Source organism: Schistocerca gregaria, chromosome X (genome assembly GCF_023897955.1).
Source record: "Schistocerca gregaria isolate iqSchGreg1 chromosome X, iqSchGreg1.2, whole genome shotgun sequence".
In the NCBI taxonomy this organism is placed as follows: domain Eukaryota; kingdom Metazoa; phylum Arthropoda; class Insecta; order Orthoptera; family Acrididae; genus Schistocerca; species Schistocerca gregaria.
The window spans coordinates 492,914,767-492,926,895 of record NC_064931.1 but is presented as its reverse complement, the minus strand read 5'-3'; the positions used below and the strand labels follow the sequence as shown (position 1 = coordinate 492,926,895).

The 12,129-nt window shown below is 38.2% G+C and overlaps 1 protein-coding gene across 1 annotated transcript in view; it reads right to left on the bottom strand.

Annotated features, from left to right (window-relative positions):
* The window catches only part of LOC126298468 (dedicator of cytokinesis protein 7), a 241,019-nt gene that overhangs the window by 118,430 nt on the left and 110,460 nt on the right, over nucleotides 1-12,129 (bottom strand). The window contains exon 16 of the mRNA XM_049989801.1: nucleotides 3,071-3,239. Coding sequence (XP_049845758.1) covers nucleotides 3,071-3,239 — 169 coding nt within the window. The remainder of the gene's footprint in view (nucleotides 1-3,070; nucleotides 3,240-12,129) is intronic.

Genomic DNA, 12,129 nt, shown 5'->3' with positions numbered 1-12,129 from the left:
TGCGACAAAAGAATGCAGCACACAACATGTTTCCACTTTCAGACGTGCAAACTGCAACACTGGCAAAGAGAAAACACAAGAGACAGATAGTGTGACAATGCTTATATCCCTAATGTAATGATCAACTCCACCTTCAACAATGATATCCCAGGAACTGTCACTCGCAACATTCTGCCTAAAGTATTATTTTGTATAATAAATTTAGTGGTGACATCTCTTATTATACTGCTATGGAGTGTTTACACATCACCTAGTAAATCAAATTTACGCAATGTTAGTTCCTGCCACCTACATATTGCGCAGTGACCCTGATGGTAATTACAGAAATTCAATCTTACACAGACACACAACAACAAATTCACCATCCATATAAGGAAAATGGTGATGGATGATGTGTGAGGGGTTTGAGACTGAATACGGTGTATGGGGTTTGGGGTTAAATATAGGAGAGAGGTGGGGGCAGCTGAAATTCTGGGAAGGGGGAGCTGCAGGTGGGCAAGACATTGGGAGAGCTTAGACGAAGCATTTACAGAACAACAAAGGATACATGATGTGTGAAGGTGTCCAAAAGTTTAGAGTTTAGCATTATGTTGAAGTAATTTTTAGTGAAGATAGACCACAAACTTGAGTTGGTAAGGATGGAAAAAAAATGAAGCAACAATGTCTTTGGATGAACCATTTCAGCATTAGCATGAAGATTCAATGGAGGGAATCAGAGAAAGATGTGGAGTGGAAACAAAATGGAAAGAAGATCTGCATTATTGACAATAAGAAAATTAACCCTCGAGCAAGTGTGCCTATTTATGAAGTGTGCTAACCACAACCAACATTGTTTTGTACCACTCCATTATTCCTTTACAACTGCGAGCCCATATGTATCCCTTCACTATTGCTTCAGCTAACACAGTGCTCAGTTGTGAAGTCATACGTCCAAGTAAGAAGCAGTAACATAAAAAACACTGTGAGCAAAGTGAAGAAAAAATGTACAATCCGTGCAAGAAAATTAGCCAGATTAAAAGCTTATGGCACAATCCCACAATGAGGCAGTTGCCCATGGGACAGTTAGCAATCAAATATGCAGTTGGCTGTGATCTAATGCAACTGAGCTGTTTAACGTTTTGAGTGTGTCATCACTGGGGGTAACACTTGTATGCGGTATCAGAGTGATACAATGAAACTTTATTTTATTATTGTTTAATTAAGCAGTGATTTAGCTCATAAGATATAAGTTTATTTTATTGTTGTTTAATTAAACTAAGAATAAATTGTGATTTTTCTTAAACATATTTACCTTCATAACATATAGACAGCTATTCTTTATATGCGTACAAAGTATGCAATGAGCCGACTTGTGGGTTAAAGACAGAATGCAAACTTGGATAGGATAAGGATTAAGGAGGAAATTTTTTGCCCCTTCTCAAAGAAACCATCCCAGTTTTCACTTAAATGTTTTAGAGAAACCAGAGGAAACCTACACCTCGATGGCCATATGCGAATGAAAGTCTGGATCACTCAGTGTGCCACATTTTCCACGACCAAATCTCCACCAAGGATTAAACACCGTAAGTGGCATTTTACCACCTGCCTGACCTGAAAAATATCTTTGTCCATCCTAATGCCATTCCTGCTCCCACCCAATTGCCACGAGAGTCTCACTCACATGAAAGACCCACGTGAGGGCATTTCCTGATTAGCCACGATGAACATACCATTTATTTCCTGATAGTGTTACGTTCTGTGCCACAAGAGGCAAGGCCACCTCCAAAAGCAGCTATGTGATCAACTTCACACTAATCACTGCTTGGTTTTTTGTGTGTGCACTACTAATCCATAGTTCACAAACACATGAATGGCCTCTGTCAAATTGGGAACAAGCACACTTTACCACTAAGTTGCAATACGAACTGCTCAGTAGAATGTCAAACTCAATGGTGGCTTCACAGCCTGTTTCAACTAGACACCTCCCTCCTCACATCCCTGCCTCCCACCCCCCACCCCCCAAAAAAAGTAGAAATAAAATTATCTGACTTGAACACAGGGACTCTGTTTCATCATAAAGATCCTGCACTGTCACAGTCATCTCAGTCTCTGGTAGTTACTGTCCTTCTCAATTCGCCACTTCTATATTTTCTATTCTGACATGGTGTTCTTCATAATTTAAGTTACATTATCATAAAAACAGGGTTATCCATTCAAATAACATATGCTTGTTTATGCATGAAGGGGACTAATACTAAAAATTTTTCTTTAACGATTTTAATATACCTTCTGTAGGATGTCTTTCTTCACTTCCAAGGAACTAGTTTGGGAGGTGAAAATATATCACATAAAATTATTCTGGAACACCAGTCTGACTGTCTCCAGGAAATCATACCTAATGTTGCACAATAACATTAAACATGACAAAGAATAAATACAGTCTCTGTGAAAAACGCCAGTTTTTAAGTTTTGGTTCTCACTCTTGAAGGGAATGTTGTGAAAGTAATCTAATGATTTGTAGGCCTCATGAAAGTCTATAAAAAGTGATTTACGAATGTAAACACAATGGTTAAAATCGATTTTTCCACAATTCAGTAAAATTACTCTTACCACGTTAAAAATACAAAGCATATTCCATTTCAAAGCTAGAGACCTATATTTTTCATGAGACTAAATCTCATTTCAAGTACTATAAGAATACATAATAAAAAATGTAAAAATAGAAACTGAATGGACACAATTTTGAAACCAGTAAAGACACAATGTACATAATAAAATAGGTATTTACTTTGAGGTCAAATGAAAAACATTAAACACAATTTCTGAAACATCATAACTTAAGAATGTTTTACTGTGTACTTTTGCACATTTTTTCTATTTGTTTTGTTAACTTTTAAACCATTTAACACTTTTAAATTTTATTTTTCAGTTTCTCAGAAACATCCACAGACTTCAGCTGCAGTAAGAGACCAAAAAATCATAAGAATGAAATAAATATCTGGAATATATTTTGAAACTACTTGTAGGTTCTGCACATAGTTTCATTCCACATCTTAAATACATACTTAAAAGAAAAAGATGAAATACATACCGAGATATTTCTTACAAGCATTGCCATTGCTTCAAATGAAGTATGACCAACATTTAGAATCTGCCCAGCTACTGTTGGAGGTCTCACCATTAGCAATAAAAGTTTGTTGATTACAACTGGCAGGAATTTGACCAACGGTTCAGACTTTGAATGGGTAAGTTCCAATATGCTAAAACAAATTAAGCATATCTTAGTGAAAACTGCACAATAAAATGTAAAACTACAAAACACATGTAGCCATAGAATGAAGGTATGCATAAAGTTTCCCAGGCTATTTAGTGACTCTCTCAAATACATCACTTACAGCTGTAAAATAACAGACTTCACAAGTGGTACACACTATCAATCACGGCAGCAACAATCTTTGTTGTGTAACATGCAAACTTTGTGAAATTATCACAAAACTGGACTAAAAATCACGTCAGCTATCTAAGAAATTACACTTGTCACCAAGCCACCTTGTTCTGTTCCTGCAGCAGAACAAGTAAGTTCAGTGTTCTTTTGTTGATTATTTTTACGAGCTCCAAACAATAATGACTTATTTTCAATTACCTGTGTGGTTACTAATTTAATTCCTAAATTTCTTGCAGAACTGGGCGTTCACTAGGTACAGTCTCAGATTTTAATAACTGAGCAATGTAGAGTTCTACCATTTTTAGTGTGAATAGGGACTGTGATTGCTGTGGTTGGATGCAGGCCGTGTTGGTGACCCTCTGCTCACAGCTCCAGGTGTTACTGGCTTCAGTCACACAGCGTGAGGCTGTTGCCAAAGGGCACCACAGTGAGGGGGGATATGTAGGGATGTAAGGGATGTCCAGCACACCTTACATGTCCTGTGACTGGACCACTACTGTTGATAACCTAGTTACTGCCCACACTGAGATTGATCCCTCACTCTTTGTTGACTGGGAGGCTGTCCCAAGGTGTATCAAACAGCAAAACACTTTCCAGGGGGCCAATTAAAAGGCTTCCCAAATTGTTCTGACAAACAGGTTGCAACATATGTAGTTGCTTGTCCTGTTTTAGAGGAACCCTCTCAGCCTGCATGATCCGGGCAGTCGCAGAGGGTGGGATTATTGGTAGCTGGGAGCTCTAGTGTTACACACATAATGGGACCATTTTCAGTGGGTAATCTGTGTGCTTACTGGGGGCAGTCACCGCAGATGTGTAATGGGTCCTTCCAGATGCCATGAAGAACACAGGGTGCCATCAGCTGCAGGTGGTGCTTCATGTTGGTACTAATGATGTGTGCCAATTGGGATCAGAAGAGATTCTCTCTGGTTTCAACTGGCAAACTCAAATGGTAAAGACTGACATTCTCGCTCGTGGGATGAAGGCAGAGCTCACCATCTGTAGCATCATCAACGGGACCGACTGCAGACCTCTGGTACAGAACCAAGTGGAGGCTGAGATGGTTCTGCAACCTTGTAGGCTCAAGATTCCTTGCCTTGCGCCACACAGTGGTGGGGTATCATGTCCCATTTAATCAGTTAGCAACAGGTAGCTACAAGGGTGGCGAGGCTGTGTGGAATGGACTGGGTAGTGTCTTGTGTTAGAATGTCTTGGGAAAAACAAAAAGGGTGTTCTTGTGAGTTAGTTGGGCAGAGGTCATTCCTGGCAACCGGAATAAAATAACAATTGGATCCTTTTACCGACCTCTAAACTCAGATGATACAATTGCTGAATGGTTCAAAGAAAACTTTAATTTAATTTCAAAAGTGTACCTGACTCATACAATTATAGTTAGTGGTGACTTTAGTTTACCCTTGATATGTTGGCGAAAACACATATTTAAACCCAGAGGTACAGACAAGACATCATCCAACATTGTGCTAAATGCATTCTCTGAAAATTATTTCAAGCATTTAGTTCATGAGCCCACACGAATAGTAAGTGGTTGTGGAAACACACTTGATCTCTTAGCAACAAATAATCCTGAGCTAATAATGAGCATCAAAATGGACACAGGGATTAATGATCAAAGGGTTGTCATTGAGATACTGAATACTGTAATCCCCAAAGCTTCCAAAAATAAATGAAAAGTATACATATTCAAAAAAGTAGACAAAAATTCACTTGATGCTTTCCTGAAAGACAATCTCCACTCCTTCCAAATTAACAATTTAAGTAGAGACCAGACATGGCTTGAATTCAAGGAGATAGTATTGACAGCAATTGAGAGATTTATACCAGATAAATTATCAAACGACAGAGCTGATCCTCTTGGTATACAAAATGGGTAAGAACATTGTTGCATAAATAACAAAAAAAAGCATGCCAAATTTAAAAGAACAAAAAATTATCAAGATTGGCAATCTTTTACAGAAGATCGAACTTTAGCAAGACATCAATGCCTGATGCTTATAATAGTTTCCACAATGAAATGTTACCTCAGAACCTGGTAGAAAATCCAAAGAGATTCTGGTTGTATGTAAAGTATGTTAATGGCAAGACACAGTCAATGCATTCTCTGCGCAATAGCAATGGAAGTACTATCGACGACAGTGCAGCAAAAGCAGAGTGACTAAACACAGCCTTCAGAAATTCCTTCACCAAAGAATATGAAGTAAATATTCCAGAATTCAAACCAAGAACAGCTGCCAACATGAGTAACTTAGAAGTAGATATCCTCAGAGTAGTGACGCAACTTAAATCACTTAACAAAACCAAGTCTTCTGTTCCAGACCATATACCAATAGGGTTCCTTCCAGAGTATGCGGATGTAATAGCTCCATACTTAACAATCGTATAAAACCACTCACTCAATGAGAGATCCATACCCAAAGACTGGAAAGTTGCACATGTCACACCAATATTCAAGAAAGGTACTAGGTGTAATCCCTTAAATTACAGGCCCATATCATTAATGTTGATACGCATCAGGATTTTGGAATATACAGGGTTGCTCTAAATGATGGACCGATTTTCTGAACTTCATATTTATTCAAGTACAAATCCAAAATGAACAAGTTTCATACCAATGAAAAGAGGAAGTTTCAGTTTTTTTCCCCGTGATGTTTGATATCAATTTAATAATTTGTAATCAATTAGTTTTTAATAATTATTTAATAATGAAAAATGTGATAAATGTTATAAATGTTCAATGTGGCCACTTTTGGCAGTACGGCAAACATTGACGCAATAGCCAAACTTGTCCCACACATGTGAAAGCATATCTGTTGTTACTGAGTGCACGGCAGTAGTTATCCGGTTCTGCAGATCATTCAGAGTGGTTGGTAGAGACAGGACATAAACAGCTTCCTTCACATAACCCCATAAGAAATAGTCGCAGGGTGTGAGATCACGAGATCTTGGTGGCCAAATGTGTAGAGCCAGATCCTCAAGTCCCTGCGACCGATTCAGTGCTGAGGAAAGGAGTCATTCAAAAAGCCTCGTACATCATGGTGCTAATGGGGCAGAGCTCCATCCCATTGGAAAATGAAGTCCTGGGAATCTTCCATAACTTGAGGGTACAGCCATTGTTCCAACCTGTCCTGGTACTTGATTCCTGTAGCAGTTCTTTCTCCAAAGAAAAATGGTCCATAAATCTTTCTACAAGATACGGCACATAACATGTTGATCTTCGGTGAGTCTCTTTCCTGTTGGAATGATGAATATGGATTTTCCAAACCCCATATGCGAACACTGTGTCTGTTGACTTTTTCACTAAGGTGGAACATCGCTTCATCACAAAAAATTTCACACTGTAGAAATACGTCATCCTTCATCTTTGTTAGCGTTTAATCACAAAATGCGAGAAGCTTCTCTTTGTCATTGGGGTTAAGAGCCTGCACAAGTTGTAATCAATATGGTTTGTATATCAAACAGCATCTCAGAACTTTCCATACAGTCGATTGGGGTATTTCAAGTTCTCAACTGGCTCTACTGGCTCTTGTGGGACTGCGCACAAAAATTTCTTGAATCCGTCGGACATCATCCTCCAACACACGTGATCTGCCAGTGCTTTTTCCCTTTGCACACACTCTCAGTCTGTTTAAACTGCTAAAAGTAATGGCTACCACTTTTGCGAGTTGGCGGTTGAATACCGAATTTGCTACAAAATGCCTGCTGCACTGCAATTTGCAACTCACTGTTCACGAACTCAAGAACACAGAAAACCTTGTGCTCCACAGCCGCCATCTCACTCACAACTGACAGTGAAATGGAACGATGGCCCTATTGCAGCGCGAACTCTACTGGCCGCTTCTGAAACCATCACCACCTGCCCGCCAAAAACTTTGGAAGTTCCTCTTTTCAATGGTATAAAGCTTGTTCATTTTGGATTTGTCTTGAATACATGTGAATTTTTGAAAATTGGTCCATCATTTAGAATAACCCTGTATACTGTTTTCAAACATTATGAATTACCTCAAGGAGAACAGTCTATTGACACAGTCAACACGGATTTAGAAAACATTGTTCTTCTGAAACACAACTAGCTCTTTACTCACATGAAGTGTTGAGTGGTATTAACAAGGGATTTAAAATTTAATCCATACTTCTAGATTTTTAAAAGGGTTTTTGATACTGTACCACACAAGTGGCTTGTAGTGAAATTGCGTGCTTATGGAATATTGTCTCACTTATGTGACTGGATTTGTGGTTTCCCGTCTGAGAGGTCACAGTTCGTAGTAATTGATGGAAAGTCATCGAGTAAAACAGAAGTGATTTCTGGTGCTCCCATAGGTAGTGTTATAGACTCTCTGCTGTTCCTTATTTATATAAATGTTTTAGAAGACAACCTGAGCAGTTGTATTAGGTTGTTTGCAGATGATGCTGTTGTTTATTGCCTAGCAAACTCATCAGAAGATCAAAACAAGTAAACAAGTTGAAAAATGATTTAGAAAAGATATCTGAACAGTGTGAAAATTGGCAATTTACCCTAAATAATGAAAAGTGGGACATCACCCACATGAGTGCTAGAAGGAATCCATCAAACTTCACTTTCACGATATATCAGTCAAATCTAAAGGCCGTAAATTTAACTAAATACCTAGGAACTACAATTACGAACAATTGAAATAGGAAAGAACACATATAAGATGTTGTGCAGAAGGCAAATCAAACACTGCATTTTAATGGCAGAACACTTATAAAATGTAACAGATCTACTAAAGAGACTGCGTACACTACCCTTGTCGGTCCTCTTTTGGAGTACTGCTGCACAGTCTGGGATCCTTACCAGATAGGATTAATGGATTACATTGAGAAAGTTCAAGGAAGAACAGCACATTTTGTATTATTGCAAAATTGGGGAGATAGTGTCACGGACATGATACAGGATTTTGGATGGACATGATTAAAACAAAGGCATTTCTCGTTGTGGTGGAATCTTCTCATGAAATTTCAAATACCAACTTTCTCCTCCAAATGCGAAAATATTCTGTAGAAGTCGACCTACATAGGGAGAAATGATGATCACAATAAAATAACGGAAATCAGAGCTCACATGGAAAGATATAGGTGTTCATTTTTTCTGCACACTATTGAAGAGTGGAATAATACAGAATTATTGTGAAGGTGGTTCAATTAATCCTCTGCCAGGCACTTAAATGTGATTTGTAGAGTATTTGGGTGGATTTAAATGCAGATCTCAAAGGGTGCAGGTCAAACACAGGAAAATGTTTATCTAGAAACCATAGGTATTATAGTAGTAAATTTTGATAGCAGAGTTAAAATAAAAAAAATTTAAAAAACCAGAGCTCAGGCACTAATAGAAAGCATTGAAGCACCAGTTATTATACGTACTAAAAGCTGACTAAAGCTGGAGATAAGTTCAGGCAAAATTTTTACAAAGGACCTAACAGTGTTCAGAAAGGATGCATTAAATACAGTTGGCAATGGCATGTCTGTTGCTGTTAGAAGTAGTCTATTGTGTAGTGAAAATGAAGTAGATTGTTCCTCTGAGTTAGTATGGGTAGAGGTTGTACCTGACAACCGTAATAAACAATACATTATTACTTTCATTGACTTCCCAACTCAGGTGATACAGTTGCTAAGAAGTTCAGTGGATACTTGTCCCATTTCAAAATTTTAAATAGGTACCCCACTCGTTCAATGATAGATGGTGGTGCCTCCAGTCTACCCTCAATATGCTGGTGAAAATGTGTGTTCAAAGTCAGTTTTAGGCATAGAACATAATCTGAAATTGTACTAAATGCTTTCTCAGAAAATTGTTTTGAATAATCAGTTCAGGAGACCATCCAAAGTGAAAACGGCAACAAATAATCCTGAGCAAATAGGGAGCATTTGAAGGACCAGTAACCACAAGGTCATTGTAGCAAGACTGAAAACTGTGACACTGAAATCCATGAAAAATATATACAAAATATGTCTGTCTAAAAAAGCAGATAAAAATTTGCTTGACGCTTTTCTAAGAGACAGCCTCCATTCCTTCCGAACTAACTATGAATATGTAGAGCAGATCTGGATTAAATTCAATGAAGGGTATTAAGTCAATGGAGATATTTATACCAAATAAATTAATAAGATATGGAACTGACCACCCATGGTACACAAAACAGGTTAGAACACTGTTACTGAAGCAACAAAAAAGGCATGCCAAATTTAAAAGAATGCAAAATCCCAATATTGGCTAAGTTTTACAGAAGTTTGAATTTTGTTACAAGCTTCACTGTGAGACATTTTAATAGTTTGCACAATAAAACTCTTTCCCAAAATCTTGTAGATAATACAAAAAGATTCTAATTGTATGTGAAGTACATCAGCAGCAAGACACAGTGAGGTGGCGATGACAATGTTATCAATGACTATGGCACTAAAGCAGAGTTACCAAATACTGTTTTCCAAAATTTCTTCCCCCAGGAAGACGAAGTAAATATTCTAGAATTCAAATCAAGAATTGCTGCCAACATGAGTAACTTAGAAGTAGATATCCTTGGTACAACAAAGCAGTTTAAATCAGTTAATAAAGGCAAGTCCTCTGACCCAGATTGTATACTAATTAGATTCCTTTCAGAGTATGCTGATATAATAGTTTTGTACTTAACAATCATATACAACTGCTCACTCAATGAAAAATCCATGCCTAACGTCTGGAAAGTTACAAATGTTACACCAATACTCAAGAAAGGAAGTAGGAGTAATCTGATGACTAAAAGTGAAGTCACATGGCATGAATGGCTGGGAGACCCCGAACGGCAGATTCAGCAGCCTAATTGGAAAGGTTTTCCCAATCCTGCATGCGTGCAGGTACTTTTCCTTTGCCACGTATGAGATCTGTGTGCATAAGTGTGTGTGGTAAGCGCAAGTGACTGCAATGGCAGTATGTGTAGTCGATCATTATGTTTGTGTTGGAGAACAGAGAAGGGAGAGGGTGAAACCTGGTGTCAGCACATAGCTTACTCCTCTCAAAGAGCACCAAGGAGGCAGTCGAGCTTACATCCCTGTCTGAAGGATGGATGATAACCAACAGTGTCACATGCCCTCACTTCATGAGACACTGTGGGGAGGTTTGGAGTTGAAGCCAGAATATCTGGCACAGAAACTGGTCATCAGAGACTCCACACCACTACCCCTGCTGTTCCCTCTACTACAAAGGAAAGGGCAAAATGTCAACAGCACACAGCTTACCTGGACAGTCACCCATCCAAGTACTGGCAACACCCGACAGTGCTTGTCTTTGGTGATCTGTGGAACCAGCGTGTCCACCTCAGCATGACCGTTGATGTAAAATGAATTAGAAACTCATATCATTGACATAAATTTGCAGTAGGATTTTGGAACATATACTGTGTTTGAACATTATGAATTATCTCAAGGAAAACAATCTGTTGACATACAGTCAGCATGAATTTAGAAAGTATCATCTAGTGCAACACAACTAGCTCTTTATCATCACAAAGTAAGGAGTGCTATCGAATTGGCTCTCAAACTGATTCCATATGTCTAGATTTCCAAAGGACCTGTGATACTATTTTTCACATGTGTCTTTAAGCAAATTTTGTGCCTATGAAGTATCCTCTTAGTCATGCAATGGGAGTCATTTTCTGTCAGAAAGGTCAAAGTTTGTAGTAATTGGCAGAATGTCATGAACTGAAACAAACATGACATCTGGCACTCCCCAAGGAAGTGTTTTAAGTCTTCTGCTGTTCCTAATCTATAAAAACCAGTTAGAAGACAATCAGAGCAGCCATCTTAGATTGTTTGGAGATGATGTTGTCATTTATTGTTTAATAAAATCATCAGATGATCAAAACAAATTGCAAAATGGTTTAGATGAGGTATCTGTAGGATGTGAAAAATGGCTATTGACCATAAATAATGAGAAGTCTGAGTTCATCCACAAGTCCTAAATGAATACATTCAATTTCAGTTACAGGGTAAATTACACTATTCAAGCCGTTCATCCACAAGTCCTAAATGAATACATTCAATTTCAGTTACAGGGTAAATTACACTATTCAAGCCTGTCCATTCAACTAAATACCTAGGAATTATAATTACGAACAATTTAAATTGGAATGATTGCATAAATAATGTAGTGAGGGAACGCGAACCAAAGACTGTGCTTTACTGGCAGAAGAAGCAATAGGTCTACTACAGAGAATGCCTACACCATGTTTGTCCATCCTCCGCTGAGTACTGCTAGGTTGTACGGAATCCTTATCACACAGAATTGATGGAGGGCATCAAAAAATTTAAAAGAAGGCCAACTCATTTTGTATTATCACAAAATAGAGGAGAGAGTGTCATGGATGAGTTGGGGTGTCAATCATTAAAACAAAGCTGTTTTTCATTATGGTAAGACATTTTCATGCAATTTCAATCTCCAATGTTCTCCTCTGAATGGAAAAGTGCTGTAATAAAATATGACAAATCAGCGTTCACTCGGAAAGATTTAAGAGTTCATTCTTTCTGCATGCTGTTAGAGCCTGAAAGAAGAGAAAGTGTGTGAAAGAGCTCTGATAAACCCCTTGCAGGCGCTTAAGCATTAAAAGCAGAGTAGTCATGTAGATGAAGATGCAGAAGCATGGACAAAACCATAAAAATGTGGGACACTGAACTAACATTTGAAAGCTACAGAGAAAAATTAATTT